Source organism: Sphaeramia orbicularis, chromosome 12, assembly GCF_902148855.1.
Source record: "Sphaeramia orbicularis chromosome 12, fSphaOr1.1, whole genome shotgun sequence".
Classification (NCBI taxonomy): Eukaryota; Metazoa; Chordata; class Actinopteri; order Kurtiformes; family Apogonidae; genus Sphaeramia; species Sphaeramia orbicularis.
In genome coordinates, this window is record NC_043968.1 from 59,526,414 (window position 1) to 59,546,467 (window position 20,054).

Here is a 20,054-nt window from a genome sequence, read left to right on the forward strand (position 1 = left end):
AATAATAATAATAATAATAAAGTTTGTTTAGCATCTACCTGTATTCTTAAAGTCATCTCTTCCCTGTTACATAATTCATTGATTTAGAGAAAAATCTACATTTACACTCAGACATTTTCAGGAAGTGACATAAATTCACTCAGAATTCAAGAATTAAAGCAATAAATACATTTTCAAATGTTATCCTCTGATCTGACAGTTTCTAAAATTGCCTTTTTTCCACAAGGTTCACTCACTAAATGTCGATGACTCAAAAAACTTTGCTCATTTATGTCACCCAGTCCTTTCAATAACATTAAGTTTCACCTAGAAATTATTTGAATACTTACATAAACATACATATTTCTTCTCCTTCCTGTCTTGTCTGTATTCTGTCATTTTCCATAATTATTATTTTTGCTAAGTCCCCCAGTCAGATCAGAAAGAGATTTAATGTTGTCTTAACATTATGCCTATCTCTGTTCTGATAGAAAGCTTAAAATATGAAAAAAATTTAAAAGGTTAAAGTCTTGGTCATGTTGATTTATATAGCCCATATAAAACAACTCAAGCTGCCCAAAGCGCTGTATGAACATATACTTAAAATATATAATATGATAAAATGGTAAAAATAAGAATAAAAACTGACTAAAATTTCTAAAAACAGAAACAAAATAATAGGATAAAAACAAATAGTGAACAACCCTATTACAGATTCACACTGATAATTAACTGACTTCACATTTTAGAGACAAACGGTTTAAAGCTCCATGGTTAGCAGATGAATAATTTCTCTGGTTTATTATGAACTGTCTGTTCTAAAGCCAACCTTGTTAACTTTTTGTGGCAAAAACACTAAAAACATTGTGTGCATCGTGTAGGTGAATGTGCAACAACCTAAACCTTGTAAACCTGAACTGACTGAGCTGCCGCTGAATGTGGATACATGTGGTGCTGCCGTTTGTGACCTGTGTTGCAGCTCGACTCGGCCTCTGTCAGCACTAGATGTCAGTGTTCTCTGTGCTGCAGCGTGGGGCTGCATATGGGTTACAACAGGAACCGCAGCCTGGGATACACTCCAGGAGGAAAAAAAAAGGCATATCCATCCTATTTTTTCACTTAAAAGTCCTCAGTCCTGGTGGATTTCATGCTATAGCCTTGTGCGTCACGGCCTGATTACCGAGGGCATCACTTTTATCTCATAATGAGCTGCAAAGTGCTGAGCTGAGCTTTCCTCACATATCATCTGCTGTACCGTTCCTCACCACTTGTTGCGAGTTCTGTTGTAACTTTTAGTGCAGAGATACAACTTTACACGCTGTATATATAACATGCAACGGCAGCCCTTTTTTTTTTTTCCATCAGCGGTACAAGCATATTTAAGCAGGAAAAGTGTGGAATGATCTCCTTTTAAAGTATTATTGTTTTAAGACTGATAGGAAATGTATTTTTGAGGATAGTCATACTTCTGCACATGTATCAGAAGTCCTGAAAATATGTGTATTTCTGCATCTTGGTCAAAGATGTGGCAAAATAGCTCAATCTTGTTGTTAGGTCTGACATCATGGTGGGGGTCTAGACCTCTTTTTCTTGAATGAGGCACCAGTTAAGATAAAATTAAGAAGGGGCTAAATTCATTTATTTAAATCAAACAGTTTTATAGTTTTAGAGCAATTTTCCATCATCAGTGCTTTAAGTGTCTGTTCAGCTGTGTGTGTTGACATAAATCTTTATGGCTACATTCAGACCGAAAGCAAATGTAGCCCAAATCTGATTTTTTTTTTTTTGCCCGTATGTGACCTGTACCCAGTCTGTTAAAGACTGTTTGAACAGCCCAAATCAGATTTTTTCAAATCCGACCCAAGCCACTTTCATTTGTGGTCCTAAATCTGATACATATCTGATATTTTGCAATGTGACTTCAATCTGAATGGCCAGATCACATTTATCCAAACTTTACATCACTGAAATGAGACAAATGTCACAATTCTGCGTCCCAGGAGTGTTACTTCCATAAACATAGTGCGTGCCTGCGTGGTCACATACTACATCAGGACCTCTTTTGCGCATGCGGGTCACTTTAGGGTCACACTCAATTCATACACAAACCTGATAGAAGTTGTATTCAATGTGTAAAATGAATGAGCACACAAAAAGTTGGATTTCACCAAAAAATCTGAATTGTGCATTAAGACCTGCTGTCTGAATGTAGCCAGTGTTATATCCCTTTTCCTGAACTGTACAGGGTGGGGAAGCAAAATTTACAATATTTTGAAGCAGGGATTGAAAGACAGTGTATGACCAGTTAGTTTATTGAAAGTCATGAGAATTTATTTGCCACGAGAAAATTGACATAATAGAAAATGTTTTTATTCTATGTGTCCTCCTTCTTTCTCAATAACTGCCTTCACACGCTTCCTGAAACTTGCGCAAGTGTTCCTCAAATATTCAGGCGACAACTTCTCCCATTCTTCTTTAATAGTATCTTCCAGACTTTCTCATAATAGTTTTGCTCATAGTCATTCTCTTCTTTACATTATAAACAGTCTTTATGGACACTCCAACTATTGTTGAAATCTCCTTTGGTGTGACGAGTGCATTCAGCAAATCACACACTCTTTGACGTTTGCTTTCCTGATTACTCATGTGGGCAAAAGTTTCTGAAAAGGTATGGATAATAGTGTTAGGTATGATTATGACATCAATATATGTTTGGTTTCAAAACAATTGACGTAGTGCCTGCTGAGAAAAAAACAACTAAATGTTCATTGTAAATTTTGCTTCCCCACCCTGTACAGTACAGATAAAGAGCTGAAAATGTGTGAAAATGTGAAACACCTCATAAAAGCCTTATTCTGTGTCAGAGGAATCCATAAAGATCCAGTTCGACAGATGCAGAGGGAACTAATGTTAATTAGCCAATGTGATAAGGTTATCTGGTGACATATTTCATTTTCTCTTTCCTCATCAAGGCTCAACTTTACATATCAGCTTCAACCACTTCCTCAGCTCTTTATTATCACATGTAAAGTGGCAGAATGACAACTGGGTGTGTTTTAAGGACTTGGAGACACAGTACTGCAGACCTGGAAGAATGAAGTGACATCACAGCATAACACACAGATAACACTCCCCTAATACCCTTGCATGAGGTTATATATTCCAAATTTGATATGCATATATTAGGTCCAGACTTACAAAAAAATGTGTCGGACCCATAACCCACACCCAACAACAAGTGCATTTCAGTGGATTTTATTTTAGAACAGTGTTTTGTTGCCCTTTCACAAATGCAGTGCTTTCTTCAAGCTGTTACCAGATGCCCCTTTTAAATATTTAAAGTGAAATGAAACATTTGTGCTATAAAGTCCCATTTGGCTTTTTTTCCCAATTTAAAAATTAAATTAAATGGAAAAATTCTTCATTAAGTAAAATTGTATCATTAAATACTGAAACAACAATACAGGTGTTTTTTTTTTTTGTGTTAGATCCTCTATGAATTTGGTGAAATATCAGACAGTAATATACTGTGGTTTAGGGCTTGTGGTCATTTCATATATTGTGTAGTGCAGGGGTGTCAAACACATTTTAGTTCGGGGGCCACTTTCAGCTAAATTTAATCTGAAGTGGGCCGAACCAGTAAAATAATAACATAATAATATATAAATAATATCAACTCCAAACATTTCTCTGTATTTGGAAGTGAAAAAAGTCAAATTAAACAATGAAAATGTTCACATCTACAAACTGTCCTTTCAAACAATGTGAATAACTTGAACAAACTGAAAGAAAAAGTGTAATTTTAACAATATTCTGCCTCAGTTTATCATTTACATATGTACATTATAATGTACAGATCACAATGGATCAACAAATACACAAAACATTTAGTATCAGGCAGAATATTGTTAAAATGGCACTTATTTTTCTTAAGACATTACAAGTTCTTTACATTTGTTCAGATTATTCACATTTTTTGTGAAATTATACCTTGTTCTAGTGTAAATAAATGAGAATATTTACATTTACAAAGAGAAAATGTGGAGTCGTGACTATTTATAGATTATTATGATAGAATTTTACTGGTCTGACCCACTGGAGATTGAATTGGTCTGCATGTGGAACTAAAATAATTGTTAATTTCTTAATATCTATTTTTGCATTTCACAAATTCATCCCAAGGGCCATATTGGACCCTTTGGCGGGCCGGATTTGGCCCCCGGGCCGCATGTTTGACACTTGCGGTCTAGTGTGTCACGGATTCGGGTCTAGGTCCAGCTGTGCGCACAGAGGGCGGGACTTTCCTTTTCGTCACAGTCACTGCAAATATCAGCCAATCAGCGTCCGTCTTAGCATTACAACCCGGAAGACGGAAGTTGAAAGTGAAAAGAGCGCCTTGATCAAAAGTGGAGACGTTACCTGAAGGTAAGAATATGCTCTTATATATGAACGATATAACTTAAACACAGAAGACAGCTATTTTGTTCGCCAAGAACCTTTATAGCGAGAAACAACGCTGGTGTTTAATTTTCCTTTTTTGTGGTGGCGGGTTCATTCAATAGCGGACAAGTCTTTAAAATGGGGTGTTGTCGCAGAGGAAACACGACAAAAATATTGAATTAAAAGTGCGTGTACATCTGTGCAGCAGTTAGATCAAGTTTCAGCTGTAATATGTGGTAGAAGTGGGTGTTTATTGCGGCTGTTAATTCGATTTGGCAGATATATTGGCTATGTTACTGCTTTAGAGGCTTTTCTGGAATATTTTAAGAGAAATCTGGACAAATGGAGGGATAAACAAGGTGTGTCACATATTTCAGCATAAATGTGTTTTAAGTGTGGCTTTTTTTTTTTTTGTCTGTATCCATTCATTATTCTGGCATTTAACTGTTTAATGAGACTTAAATCTTTCATCTATGTGATGAACTGAGAGCCTCTTTGTTCGATGACATTTTTATCCGAAATCCTGATCTGTTCTGGAGCACTGATGATGACAAGATGAAATGGTTGTTTAGTTCAAATGTATTTAAATTAGCATTATTTGTTTGTAAAGCCTGGAAAAAGCGGCAGATATGTTTGTTTAAATGGGTCAGTGTTTTGTTTTCTTTATATATAGTGCCTATTGTCTGGTATTCGATCTTTGGTTTGTATTTATGGTGTCTTATAAGCCCATGGAAGGGCTGGGCATGTCTGTATGCAAGACACAATAATAAAAACATTAATTAATTAATTAATAAATCTGTCAGTTAGACCACTTTATTTTGTTGTAAATGAACTATAAATGGAGCTGTTCAGTGTTGTACAGGGTGGGGAAGCAAAATTTACAATGAACATTTAGTTGTTTTTTCTCAGCAGGCACTACGTCAATTGTTTTGAAACCAAACATATATTGATGTCATAATCATACCTAACACTATTATCCATACCTTTTCAGAAACTTTTGCCCATATGAGTAATCAGGAAAGCAAACGTCAAAGAGTGTGTGATTTGCTGAATGCACTCGTCACACCAAAGGAGATTTCAAAAATAGTTGGAGTGTCCATAAAGACTGTTTATAATGTAAAGAAGAGAATGACTATGAGCAAAACTATTACGAGAAAGTCTGGAAGTGGAGGAAGCAACAAAAAACGTACCAAAGCTTTTATTAAAGCTCTCAAATCCAAAATCCTAAAGGATCCAACCAAATCCATGAGAAAAATGGCAATTGAACTTGAGGTAGACAACAAGACCATTAGAAATGCAGTAAAATATGATTTGAAGTTAAAATCTTACACAAGAACACCAAAACACTTGTTGACAACAGCAACAAATCCAACTTTAGCAATTTTTGGGAATCATGTTTATGGCTGCCTTCTAGCCCAGATCTAAACAGTCTGGATTATGCTATGTGGGGCGTTTTAGAACATGCTACCAATAGAACATCACACAGCAATGTCAACTTTCTTAAAGATACTATTAAAGAAGAATGGGAGAAGTTGTCACCCGAATATTTGAGGAACACTTGTGCAAGTTTCAGGAAGCGTGTGAAGGCAGTTATTGAGAAAGAGGGAGGACACATAGAATGAAAACATTTTCTATTATGTAAATTTCCTTGTGGCAAATAAATTCTCCTGACTTTCAATAAACTAATTGGTCATACACTGTCTTTCAATCCCTGCCTCAAAATATTGTAAATGTTGCTTCCCCACCCTGTATAATACATTACAGGATCAGTATCTGACAAAATAATAGTCAAAAATTACTGTTGTAACTGAAAAAAAAAAGTCACTTTATTGGTTCCACAGCTCATATCTGGTTTATATGTATTTAACAAGATAACACTGTAGTTCGAAGACCAGTCTGTGTACTTTGACTAATATCCAGCATTTATCTAAGCTGTTATTAAACAAGTAAAATTCAGTTTGTTTGTGGATGAATTATAATTGTTTTCTTAACTTGCACTATTTGTATGCTTGTTGATGTGTGCCAATGTGGACGTATTTGGCACACATTTAGTTTTGCTGATTTTAATATTGTACTGGCATGCAGTTAATATTTATATGTTTCAGTGTTCTGCAAATAGTCTGCAAATTAACAGGGTTCCAGCGGGGTTTAAAAAGTCTTCAATTTACAAATCTGCAAGTAATACCTTAAAAAAAGTCTTTAAAAGGTAATATATTTCATTTGGTAGGTCTTAAGTTATGTTGCCATAAACTTGTTCGCTGGATGGTGATTAAATGTGTCTGAGAAATGTCCAATCTGCAAAGAAATTGAAATTAGGAACCAATTATTGCTAACTGCAGAATCAAGGCATTGGGATATATAAAATAAATAATGTAATAAAATAATAAATAACAGTAATAATAAAATAATAAAATAAAATAATTTAAGTACATTTTCCTAAATTCTAGGTGTCATGAATTTTTGCCAGTATGACCGTGAAATAGGCTGTAAAATGGGCATTAAATTTTGTTCTAAGTAGTCTTAAAAAGGTCTTAAAAAGCCTTAAATTTAACTTTTAGAAACCTGTAGGACGTCACGCTCTGTTCGCACTGCAAATGAGTGCCACGATGGACGGCGGAAGTGGCAGACTGCGCACTGAACGGCAAACCAGCTAATATAGAATTTGATCTGAACATTCTCGTTTTTGTTCGTTTTTTAACCCTGCATTACGCGTACAGTGGTCGCACACAACAGTTCCATCTTTCTTCAGAGACACCCATGGTTTCAGCTGGGTTACAGCTCTGATGGACCTGATATTACAGATAGAGCAGGCTCTGTCTTTGTCAATAGCACATTAGCACCACCAAATGCTAGCTAGATGGCTAGACTGGGTTAACTACAATGAGCCACGATGTTCCAGTGGCTGTCATAAGTAGCCTTCAATATTAGCTCTGTTGTTGTAGTGGCTGCCTTTCTACCAGCTACACTACGTTACATGTCATACTGTTATTGCCATTATGCTGTGCCATATGTTCTAGTGGTGGAACTGTACATATTACTGCGTGTAGATAGTAGAAAGGCAACCACTTCAACAACAAAGCTAATATTGTAGACTACTGATGACAGCCACTAACATTATTACACAATGTTAGTTAATTAGAGCTGCTTTTGGTTACAGTCTATTTGAGTTTTGATGGCATGCTGGGGGAAACATGTTAAAAACATACACAGCTAGCTAGCTAATGTTAGCTGTATCTTTCCTTTACCATTACGAGATACATTCCTCCGTTGTGAGTGCAGTACAGCGACTCTGTAATCTAACCTGACACTAAGAACTGGGATCATCCAGACTTTTGTATGCTTTTAGATCAACACCTGTGTATGGGGACACTCCATTTAGAATGTAATGGTACAGATCGTGTGCTTTAAACTCTGGTAGACTGGAGGATTTTGCTAGATCCATAAACACATCAGGAGGGAGAAGGTATGGGTCGGTAGCTAGCCCTGCTATCACTAGCTGCTCCAAATAGCATTCTTTGCGCTGTCCAGTAAGGTTAGTCACTTCGCAGGACAACTCCAAAACATTATTTTCAGTGCTGGTAGCATAATCTGTCACTCATTCGTTTGTTTGCTGTGTCGCTTTTGCTGTCCACCATGGCGCTGCACCCCTAGTCATGTGATAACTATGATGTTGGTGCAAAGGGTCAATACAAAAGGTGGTTATTTATGGAAGGCTAAAATGACCCGAGGGGACCATGGAGTGTCATGGTGCTCCCCAAGGGCCAGTCTGGCATCAGTGGCATGTTAACATGGTCTTAATATGGGACTGAGCTGGGGCTACCGCCTCGCTTTTCTGCTTTAAGGTATAAAATCCAGTAATATTTCTAATATGTGAGCAAAGCCTGGTTTGTAGATTTGAGGATAAGTATTCTCCCAGCATGCACACAGAGCTAGAGGAGTTTTCGGAACAGGGTGGTGTTTAATTAGCTGCAGAAATGTAGTCCACGTCCTGTAGTCAGGCTCATCAGCGGGTCGCATGGAAGCTCTGTCTCCTGGTGTTTCCTGGTTGGACGGGTGGATTCTGGTTAGCATTGATCAGGCAGTTTGTCTTGTTTACAGTGCAGAGCTCCTCAGGGACAGTGCAGGGGTTAATTGCTGTTCAGGCTCTGCTCTCAGCTCACTCCTCAGCTCTGCTAATACAAAGGAGATGACACTAATGAGGGACTGCTGAGAGGACACTTCTTCTTCATGACTGCAGGTTTGCTGGGTGGGTAGGGGGCTTTGGGGATTTACCACAGCTGCTTTAGGGACACACCACCTTTGACAGACCATGTGTTATTTATTTATTTATTTATTTATTCATTTATTATTGTAGTTATTAATTATATGTAGAGACCAGACACCATCATGCTTTATTGCTGACTCACATGTGTCCATCATGGATTAAATCTGCTTTTCCACACCCAAAGTGGGTCGCAGAGTTGTTTTTATTGGGTGAGCAATTGTTAGAGTAAAATAATGCAATATGTATGATTTCGTTTTCTTAATTAAGAAAGAAGAAGTTTTAAATAAATGTTGACCTCTACAAATCCACGACAAATGTAGAGAAGAGACTTCAGATGTAGAGGATGCAACACGATTAAACTGACGAAAAATAAAACACAAAAATTTTGTAAAAGATGAAAATGACATAAATACAATGATTAGCCTATACCAAACAGCAAAACAAAATTAAAAAAAAAAAACAACAAAAAACATAAAAGATGTAAATTTGTATTTGTTTGTTGTGTCTCAAGATGAAAATGTCAGGGGACCACTGCAGTATATTACTTTAATTACGTTTTCTATGGCTGACAATAATTTTATTTCATTCGTTTTAGATTCTCATAAAAGTTATATGAAGTGTGAGCATCTTCATCAAGAACTGACTGATTAAGATAATATATATTTTCCAAGGAACTCAAATACACTTTGCAACTGTAAATAAAATGTCCCCAACTAAACATTTGTTGTGAAAACGTTAATATTTACAACAATGTAGACACATTCATATCGGTTCATCACATCTGATTATGGTAAAAACAATTACTTGTATTTAATTTTTAAGGTAAGTCTGCAGTTTTTAATTTAGTTCTGCTGTCTTTTGTACCATCAAGTTTTCACACCCAGCATGACAAATGATGGTCAACGAGAGATTCCAAATAAATAATGGCAAGTATCAGTAATTATAGTTATGACATATTAAAGATAAGTACACATACAAAACTACAATTTCCATTTGAGTTATATTTACAATATAACATTCACTTTATTAATTAAACTCATGTTTCTGCCCCAAGGTAATAACCAGCTTAGAACACAGTTTTTCACAAACAAAAACAGTTTCATGTTAATTATTAGCCTACATAGTTACGTCTCTAACTGCACTTCAGTTTATTTGCTTAGCATTTGAGGCAGAGGAAGTACTGCACTCTACATAAAAGAAATACAAGTAATGTTGGTACATATTTTTCTTTTTTTGATAAAGATTATTTTCAAAGCTCCCCAACGTTAGTTGTCATCATATTAATGCCACATTGTGGCATTACAAGTGCATATTACAGTCTGTTGACTTGTCTTTGATATTGATTCGCTATTTGAGAATTATGACAGGAATTTGTATCGATTTATCATTAAACAACTACTGACTTGTAGATAATGAAATGCATAATAATTATCTTATTTTTATTGTGTATTGAGCTTCTGATCAAATGAGCATCCATCCATCCATCCATCCATCCATCCTCCGATCCGCTTAATTCCTTAATTCTTGAGAGGCTTGCAGGGATGCTGGAGTGCTGAACCCTGGACATGTCACCAGTTCATTGCAGGGCTGACAGATACACACAATCAACCATTCTTGGTCATATTCACAGCAATGAGTGATTTTAGACTGACAGTTAACATAGTAAGTGCATGTCTTTGAACAGAGAAATGAATATCCATGAGGGGACAAAAAAATGTTAGCTTAGCTTAACTAGTTGCAATTATGTCATATAATATGAAAAAGGGGAACAAATCACAAGTTACAAGTTCTCAGAAATCCTCAGATAAAAGCCAGCTTACTATTTCTAGGTTTGTTTATGTGTCCAGGGACAGTATCTTTACTGGTCAGTGAATAACCTTGAAATTGTCAGTAAGTCTTTTTTTAAGCAACATTGATAGATTCTGCTGTGAGTGTGCTTTTCCACTTAGTTTATCATCAACACCTCTGAGTTTTGGCTTCAGAAATGTGAAAAATACATCACCTCTAAAACTTAAGGATATCTACTGTCAGATTTGCCGATTCCCTATGACACCATTTCACATTTTCTGAGTGCTCTTCAAAAGGTCATTTAGCAAATTACTTACTTTGTCAATAAAGTAATATTGCACAAAATGCTGGTCACGTGTTACAGCCAAATACTGAATCTAAATACTGCAGATCTATGTTTGATTACTGACTTCAAGGGTGAGTGATTCATGAATGTATGCATGTGTGTGCAGTGTCCTCCTCCTTGTCCTCCTCCCTGCTGTGATGATGAGCTTCTCCCCTGGTCCGTCAGGCCTTCACGGCTCCAACAGTATCCAGGAGCAGAGGGACCGCTGGGAAAGAAAACGCAGCCGAACAGCCAAAGAGCTGGTGCAGACAGAGCAGCGCTACTGCCAGCAACTGCAGCTCCTCACCACCGTACGTATCCAAACAGTCCAGAATCTGCTTTATCCTGCTGGTGTCTGTTCATTAAGCTGTGTTCCACTATTATTCATTATATCAGACAAACACTGCAAATATGTGTTGGGTAGAGTCATGGTCAAAAACCTGAATCTTGAAACCTGAATTGTCTCTTGTCTTATAATATGTAGGTGAGTTACAACTAGGGATGCAAACTATCGATTAATTCATTAATCATTAGTTTGCTGACCTTGTCAATTGATTAACAATTAATTGATAAGCGGTGATTTTCCCATGAACCTGAATTTCTCTTTCAATAGGGTCTATATGAACAAAAGCTAAATATTGTTTATATACCTCATGAAAAAAACATGTCATATTCCTTAATGATTTATTGTACCATTAGTGATACAGTACAGGCAATGACGTTTATGGGTCGTATCTGATGACCATGAAAAGATGACAAACTGTATTTTACACCAATTATTTACATGGATTGATAGGATTAGTGGATCAGAAGTTATTCAACATTTTAGATCAGATGCTAGTATTTTAAATACTTTTAGACCTGGAAACTGTGGGTCTTTAAGGGTTAAGATTGTTCACAGCCTAAGATCAAGTGATTGCCAGGCCCTAGTTCATGGTTTGAGTCACAGTGCAGGTTTGAATGCAGGGCCCATGTATCCAGGGTTTCATCTGGTCAAATATTTGCATGCTATATGTGAATACATTGAAAAAAAAAAAACTGTGTTCATGAAGATTCGATTTGTCAATCAACTCCACTATCTATTAGAGAAATAGCTCCTATGAAATGGTGTGCATAGTGCTCCAGTAATCCTCAGAAATATTTCTAAAACTGGACAAGATTTGATTTGCCTCAATTTCATGATGTATCCCTGGAGTTTCATGGGGCTACTGTTGTTTGATATTCACACCTGAGGGCAAAACTTTCAGGTACAAAGTTTGTGAAACGGATGTTTTCTTAAATCAAATAAAGAAACTCTGGTGCTCCAACTTAACTGATCCACAAATATAAACTGAATATAAGTAAAAATTTAATAACAAAATAAAAGCAAAACTCCCAGGTGAATGTGGCTATTGAACCGTATCCCTGTGACAGATCCATTCACCCATGTAGACATTCTGAATACTCATGAATTGATTCCACCAGATATGCTGTTAGTGAATAAATCTGTCTAGTAAATAAGGGTGCTCATTTAAAGACTGACTAGTTTCACATCATTAATTAATAAACACAGTGAATAAAAGACAGTCACCACACCAAACACTTTCAGTGGCAGCACATACTCTGTGTTTGACTGCTGTATTACAGTATAAAATAGGGATGTATGATACTTGAAATAACTGACACTGATTTTTTTTTTTAACCTTTTTTAACCTATTGTGAAATTTAAAAAGATACTCAGGAGGATATAATAGCGGTGTGGTGCCAGTTTAAATTTATTTAATTTGTGTTACCTCTCGTGGCAACAGGTCCAAGGCACTATTGACACAGAACACATGTTTCAATATCATCTTTCTTATAGCCAAAATAATTCTAGATTACTGACGTTGCATGTCTTTTTGGCACCAAGTCTTCATTTTTGGTGATTTTCTGCTGTTCGTTGCTCATTTTTCAACGTTGCAGTGTTTCCTGTGGAATTGATCTGTTGGTGTGGTGGTATATAATCTGGGGGGGCATGCACATGCAAAACCTTACCAGTGGTTACCAATGACTCAGCGGATGTGCAAGGGCGTGGTCTGCTTCGGCAAACTGATTAAGAATGAATGTGATTGGTGGATCGCTGCGTGCAGTGTGTGTCAGGTACCCTTGAAATTAGATGACAACACATTGACTTCAGGTCCTCCAACATCGCAGGACCTGCGATGTGACTATTGCGCACACGTACATGGCAATGACGATGCTCAAACACTATATTGTGCAGCTGTAGTATAGAATAAGAGCAGTGTACAGTACACTCAAGGTAGTACTCATGCCACTCCTCATCCCTGTGGAGAGAACAGGCTGTTCCACCCACCACTGCAGCCTCATCTCTACACAATTACTCACCCTCCACCCGTTCAGTCCAATTAGGACTCATTTTAGTCCTAATGCACATTCAATTTGCTAATCCCATTTTCACTTCAAATGACTTGAGACCGGCACAGCTGTCGCTTTATTGTGCATGTTGGGATACAACAACATCCCTCGATGCTTGTGCTCATGTGCTCATGTGCACACGAGCCATGCAGATATTCCATATAATGTGCACAGACGGTCTGGGCTGCAGGGCACAAAAGCATCAACCTCTAAGTGTTAGTGATAGTGAAGTTACTTTATAATCTTTTATGTTTCGTGTTGTCTGGCAGTTTTCATAGTCCAACCTTTGCCGAAGAGTAACTGCAGTTACACGTCTTTGGATTCATCCTAGATATATACTGTGAAAGACAGAACTGTTGTGTACGAAGACAAGTTTATTTTGTGAATCAACATTTGTGTCTTTTGCTCTTCTTTCTCACAGTACTTTGTGGAGATCCTGAAGGCCAAAGGAACCCTGAGGCAGGACATTAGAGAAAGCATCTTCAGTTCAATTAAAGCCATTCATTCAGTAAACCAGTAAGTAACCTCTGAATAATTTAAACAATATCTCTGCTTCGGAGGGAATAGTGAAAGACTCTATAAAGGGATCAGGATTAGTAGTTTGTTTCTTGCATGGAAATTAAGCAAAGATAAACTCTTATTTTACCAAGGAATGGTCCTTATCTTTAACTGTTTGCAAGAATCAATATTCTGCCCTCTAGGCTGATATTTTTGTTTTAGATTTCTTGCCGTCTGCTGATATTTGCACTTCATGCTGCTTCATTATGAACGGGGAGTAGGTGTCGCTAAGCACATAGTCCAGCTGTCTCTGGATGCTCCAGATTGTCCAGCAGGTTCGAAGGTCACCAGTAGGAGAAGCCACAGTTAAACAACACAGTCTGGAATTACTGTTGAAAATAGCAACTGATACCTTAACCTCTGTAGTATCAGCAACAAATAAGCCATTCATGCACATTAGAAGTTTGCCAGCAGTCAGAGATGCTTCTTAAACCATATACCAGTCAGTTGGTTTGACCGATGAATTGCCACTAGTGAAAATTTGTATTTGAGAAGCCAGATATCGGCCATCAACCTGTATATAATCTGTGCTTGCGCTAGGAAAATGAAAGATACAGCCATTGTGGCTACATTAGCAGAAATGAGTGTAGCCACAAAAAGCCACACAGCCAGTCTGGCTCCCTGCAGCGGGGCACGTAGCGGACCACGGCAACGAGCATAGCTCCCCCGGGAAATTTGGGGAAAAATTAAGTCTTTTTCCTGCATTCTGGTGCATTTTGAGCTTAAAAATATGTTCAATCTGGCTTCAGTTTCATACAAAAAAAAATCATAAAAAATTAACTTAAGTCAACATTTTCATCTAAACTATTTTTATTTCTAATCTAATGTATAACAAAACAATAAATGATAGACTTATTTATACAATTATTCTTAGAGCATTTGGCGTGGTATACATACACATTTCCATCGTTTCATGTGTTATTCAACGCCATTTGATCGTGTATCAATGTACACCAAGGTCTCCAGTTTACATATCTGTAACCCCTAACCCTAACCTAATCGCGTGGTATTTGACGCGGTGTGAACATACACACGGAAAGCTTATAAGAGGTAAAGATAACACGCCAATTTAGTGGCGTGCTGTCTGTACGCAATTCATGATATCACGTTGTGAGCTGGGTGGCAGCAGCATCGCAACCATACGATGTCATACGACCGCAACAAACATGACGCGGAAACGGCTGAAATGTGGAAACGGCTGGAGGGATATGCATATAGGGAAGTGGAGCTCCTGCCATTTCCACGTCGTGCCTGTTGCAGCTGTCACTGCCAGGCCGCTGCACGAACCTTTGCTTTCCATAATGCACATCGTGACAAAATTCTGAAGATGCCCAAGTTACCTCCTGGCTCTGTTTGTAAACACATGGACAGTTTATGGTGGAGTACACTTTGAAATTGTTCACCGTGATGCAAGAGATTTAGGTGAGTAATCACAGAAAGACTTACGGATTTGTGATACTTAGGCTATGACTGGGGTTTTACAGATTTGATGAAAAATTGGTGACAAAGTCTCCAGTAGCTTTAATTTCATAGATTATGTAAACTGCTGTACTGTATATTACTGTATACACAACAGACTGTCATAGTTGCATTTCAGCGTCATCTGACTGTCAACCTAAACTACCTAAACCAAAAATGTGCTGGACTGAAGAAAGATTCCAGTCTGGCTGGTTTTCTAGTGGATGAAAAAGGTTAACCTGTGGCTAATGAGCTGAAGCTCCTAATCATGTGTATCCCTTTGAGCCAGTCGTATCAGTTCTCTGATGATGCCAAAGACTCTCCTAATATTTATGACAGTCTAGTTAGGATTTCTCATATCTGATGGGAGAGGCTAGTAATATGTATGTTGAGTTTGGCTATTTTTACCTTTAGGTAGTATTATAATTTGCTAGTCTATGTATAAGATGTTAAAGATCATCACAGAGGTCACGTGGTTGTTATGGATCCAACATTTTCATTTAGTAGTTGTTTTTTCAGGGAACCGATCCTCCTCTCCTGTAAGACTCCGATCAGACAGTCTCTGGTCTCCCTTCGTAGACCCTAAGGCAGTGACATGGTTGCATCTAAAGATTGAATTCTTGTGTCTGTACTCAGAAAACGCTAACGTAAACAGTCACCTTTTAATCAAATGTTTTTGTTACTGAGGACTCAGCAATGTTTGTGTTTTAAGGAGAAGAATGGTGGATAAATGTGAAGTTATGTGAGATATTAAATTGTTTGGTTTACCAGGTCTCAGGAGGAAAGTTAGTGCGTTAGTTTATATTTTAACTTTGTGGAGCTTTTATTGTCCTTCATGAAAGTGTTTTTCAGAGAAAGAAGTTTGTTGAAGTAAAGGTTTTGTATTTTTTTCTATTTATTGGTACAATAAGTACTTCTGTACAATGTGAAATTCAGGTAAGGTCAGAAGATTAGACCTTGGCTTAGGCATTCAAACACTCTTGAACATTTCTTTTCAATACATCTTTCTTCTGTTAGTTCCGGTCTGACCTCGCCAGAAAAATGTTTATGTTTATGTACCTATTGTGGTTATGTTAATAGGTGCATATTAGAAATGGAAATTAGATTTTTTTCATCCACCTTCCTCTATGTAGGTCACTTTGTTGATTTAAGAGACATTTGTAATTTAAAGTGAAAAAAAATGTATTGTATTCAACTGTATTGTACACGCCTGTTTATGTAGCTGAATAAGCCATTTTGTATGTTAAGTAAATGTTGTAAGTATATACATGTATTTGGACTAACATGCATAAAAAGGTGCAGGAGAACTGACTGTTGTGTTGGTGAATCAGACCTTTGATTGAAAAAAGTTTACAGTGTTTTGTAGGCAAGATGGATCACAAATATGACCCTGAATGTGTCAAACATGGAATTCTACACTTAATAAAGTGTATTATTAAGTGAAAACAGGCAGTTTTGTTAAACATACACATTGTGTGCAGATGTGATTTTTTGTTCATGTTATTATTAGTGCAGTGTGTTCTGAATGCAGTGAAGACAATGTATTTCATATATTAAAACCAAATTCTTGGTGACATTGAACTGAACATGTGTTTCTGAGCCTTTGAAAAGTACATTTGTTTAGTTGTAATTCTGTAAAAATGAGACACTGGAGGTTCCCAACCATTTTTGGCTCATGACCCCAATTTAACATCACAAATTTCTGCCGACCCCAGGCATTCAAAGCGGAGACATTTTTTGCTAAAATTAATTTGTTTTCGATCATGTAATAGCTGGCCATACTATGTTGCAAATAAACGTTAATTTTAGATTACACTTAGGCTATATAATATATAGTATTATGGACGGAGGCAGAAAAGCCAGGTGTAGATTACTGCACAAAGTGAGAATTTTATTTTCCTTGGTCAGGATATGTACAGTCAGTCCAGCTTGTATTTACAAGGCTGACAATTAATACTGAACAAACAATAACTCAAACTATGAATTATGAAAGAGCTGCAGCATCTGAAACCGACCACAATGAACATTTGAAAGATAAACAGTACCACAGTGCTTCAGTTTCATCTTTGCAGTTTGTCATGTCTTTTATGTATTGGGATTGTCTCTGTCAACTCAACATATATTTTTTATTAGTACGTTTTTAACTTTGTGTTTTTTTTTTTTTTGTTTTTTTTTTAAGTTTGATGAGCGGACTCTATGCTCAGCCTCACTACTTCCTGAACTTCAGGTGGGTCCTTTATGTCTTATCTTTCATTACTGAACACACTGATTAATCCAGGTGTGCCTAATTAATCAGTAGTTGCAACAGGAAGTAGCAGACACACCTGGATTAATCAGTGTGTCCAATAATGAAAGACAGGAAATAAAGGACCCACCTGAAGTTCAGGAAGTAGTGGGGCTGTGCATACAGTCCATTACTAGAAATTTCAGGCGACTCCATTTGAATTCCAGGTGACCCAACGTGGGGTCCCGACCCCAAGGTTGAAAAACGCTGCACTACTTGATGACCATGGGAAAATGTGAGTTCTGAGGTCAGCTTGATTGAGAACCACTGATGTAAACCACATAGTTGTTTGTTCTGTGTCTGTGCTTGTACTTGCTGATGGTGTGGCATGTCTTCTACTGACAAACATAATAAGAGCACTTGTAAATGATAGAAAACAAAACTATTATTCATTTTATTTGCTCCATAACACGTTTTCACACAGGCTCCCCCACATTTCCTGTGATATATTTTCAATTATTGAATACTGATTATATTATGGCTTTACGGGGAGAGACATGCATCTATATTACCCTGTGTATCCCGCTAATTTATATTTCAGTTCAATATTTTATTAGTGGTCTGTGGCGGTTCATTGTTTCTCACCATACATTAGTGCAGAATTTAATTTTGTACATGCACGTATGAACCCACTATTGTGATGTGGTTATCATTCTCAAAATGCTGTTCATCTTTTTGTCAGAGTCTTTATCCACCTAAATAAATGTTGTGTTTTATTTTGACTTTAATAGGATGCAAAGTCATTTATAACAGTCCTGCAAATGTCTGACATTAGACTGATACAAAGGTAATATTTCATTTACATGATGAAATCAGACTGAGACAGGAGTCAATAAGAACATTCTTATATTTCCATTTAATTTTTTTCTCTTTTAGGGAGCACGTTGAAAGTGCAACTTCACTTCTTAGTGATGTTGTTGCCAAAACTTAAAAAACTTAAAAACTTGGACGCAAATGGCAGACATGGTCGCAGCTCAAGTTACCACAATTTAAGTTTAGTGAAACAAGCATAGCACAGTTCACTCTCTGTTTTTTTTTTTTTGTTTTGTTTTGTTTGTTTTGTTTTACAGGTACTTTTATGTACCAGCTGATAATTTGAGCAAAATCTTTTTGTACTCTATGAAATTGCTGGCATTTGGCAGGTGGTTTGTGCAAATTTTTAAACTTGGTACATATTTTAAAAAAAAAATAGTGGGGAGGGACTCTGCGGACTTAAACACTGGTGATTGGTGTTGGTATCCCATTGCAAACTGAAGGTATATTCATTATGTAAATTCCTTACCATAGCCCTTACCATGATCTTTTCCTGACCCTAACTTAGTTGTTTTGGTGCCTAAACTGAATCAGACATTAATCCTGTTGTTGTCACAGCCTAAATCTAAGAGTTATTTTGGATTTGTTTTGGATGCTCTGCAAATTGATCTGTAAATTTTGCGTATATTCCATTTTCAGTGTAATTTGAAACCATCCTATCTGGCCGTTTTGGTATGAAGGGGTATTGATTTGTCAGTTAGCCCAGGTAATTTATTTTAAAAATGTTAAGTTCACCAAAGAAGTACGTATAGCCTACTCTGTGGAAACTTAATTATTTTTTCTATATTATAATTTTTTTTACTCCTCTTTCTTTGTGTTTATATATCATAAACAATACATACATGTTGCGATATTCAATATAGTTCAGTAAACCCTGAAATGCACATTCACTTGTATGGCAGCCAACTCTACAGTTGAAAGTCCCATCAGATTTTCAGCCTGTGGTCTGAACAGAATGTAATGGACAAGACATACACTGTTCAGTATCCGACCGCACAGCATGACAAACAGGGGAGTAAGTGTCTGGGATACCTTTTATTGGGAATTCCATTTCCAGACTAAATAATGAGTTGTGTTGGGTTCCCTCAGGCCCTCATCCTCCGCAGAGCGACAGGATTTCTGGTTGAGAGTGCTAGAATGAAGATTGAAGTATGAATTACGTATTGTGATGTATTGGATAAATGGTTCCGTACTTCCCATACATCTTCATTATGAGCTCCTTATTGAATCAATGCTTGAAACATAATGGCAAGTACTCAATTTAAAAAAATGGTCTGTGGAGAGAGACTTTGTTAGTGCCGAACTGATTTACCACCACTAAGTGATTGATTATAGATTTCCCCATATTCTTTTCACTTTCTTTCACGCTGACATTTGATATGCACTGAATATGTACGACATTGCCAAGAATAATTGAGAATAACAGTGGTGATAATTAGCTTTTGTGGATGGATATTTGGGAGCCGTTCTCATTTATCTGTCAGATATAAAACATTAAGCCCTTCATGGTATGTTCTAATGCAGTATGAACTGTTTAGACCATGACACCCGCTCACAGATTGTTTCTCTTTTTCATCTTGTATCCCATCAACTTACACATGATATGGACGATATCTGTAAAAATAATGCTTCAGTTATATTTTAACAAATATTACAGTAAGTGTCACCATATTTATTTTAGAGCTGCATTGGTTTTTTTACCAAGATCTTGTACTGATGACAGGAGAGTCAGACCACAAATGGTAGTTGAA

General features: G+C 36.9%; 1 protein-coding gene across 2 annotated transcripts in view; it reads left to right on the forward strand.

Moving 5' to 3' along the window:
* Window positions 1-4,355: 4,355 nt before the first annotated feature.
* arhgef39 (Rho guanine nucleotide exchange factor (GEF) 39) overlaps window positions 4,356-20,054 on the forward strand; it is an 86,183-nt gene continuing 70,484 nt past the window's right edge. For both annotated transcript variants that reach the window (XM_030148503.1, XM_030148504.1), the window contains exons 1-3: window positions 4,356-4,404; window positions 10,924-11,107; window positions 13,612-13,706. In XM_030148503.1, coding sequence (XP_030004363.1) covers window positions 10,955-11,107; window positions 13,612-13,706 — 248 coding nt within the window. In that variant the 5' untranslated portion in view covers window positions 4,356-4,404; window positions 10,924-10,954. The remainder of the gene's footprint in view (window positions 4,405-10,923; window positions 11,108-13,611; window positions 13,707-20,054) is intronic.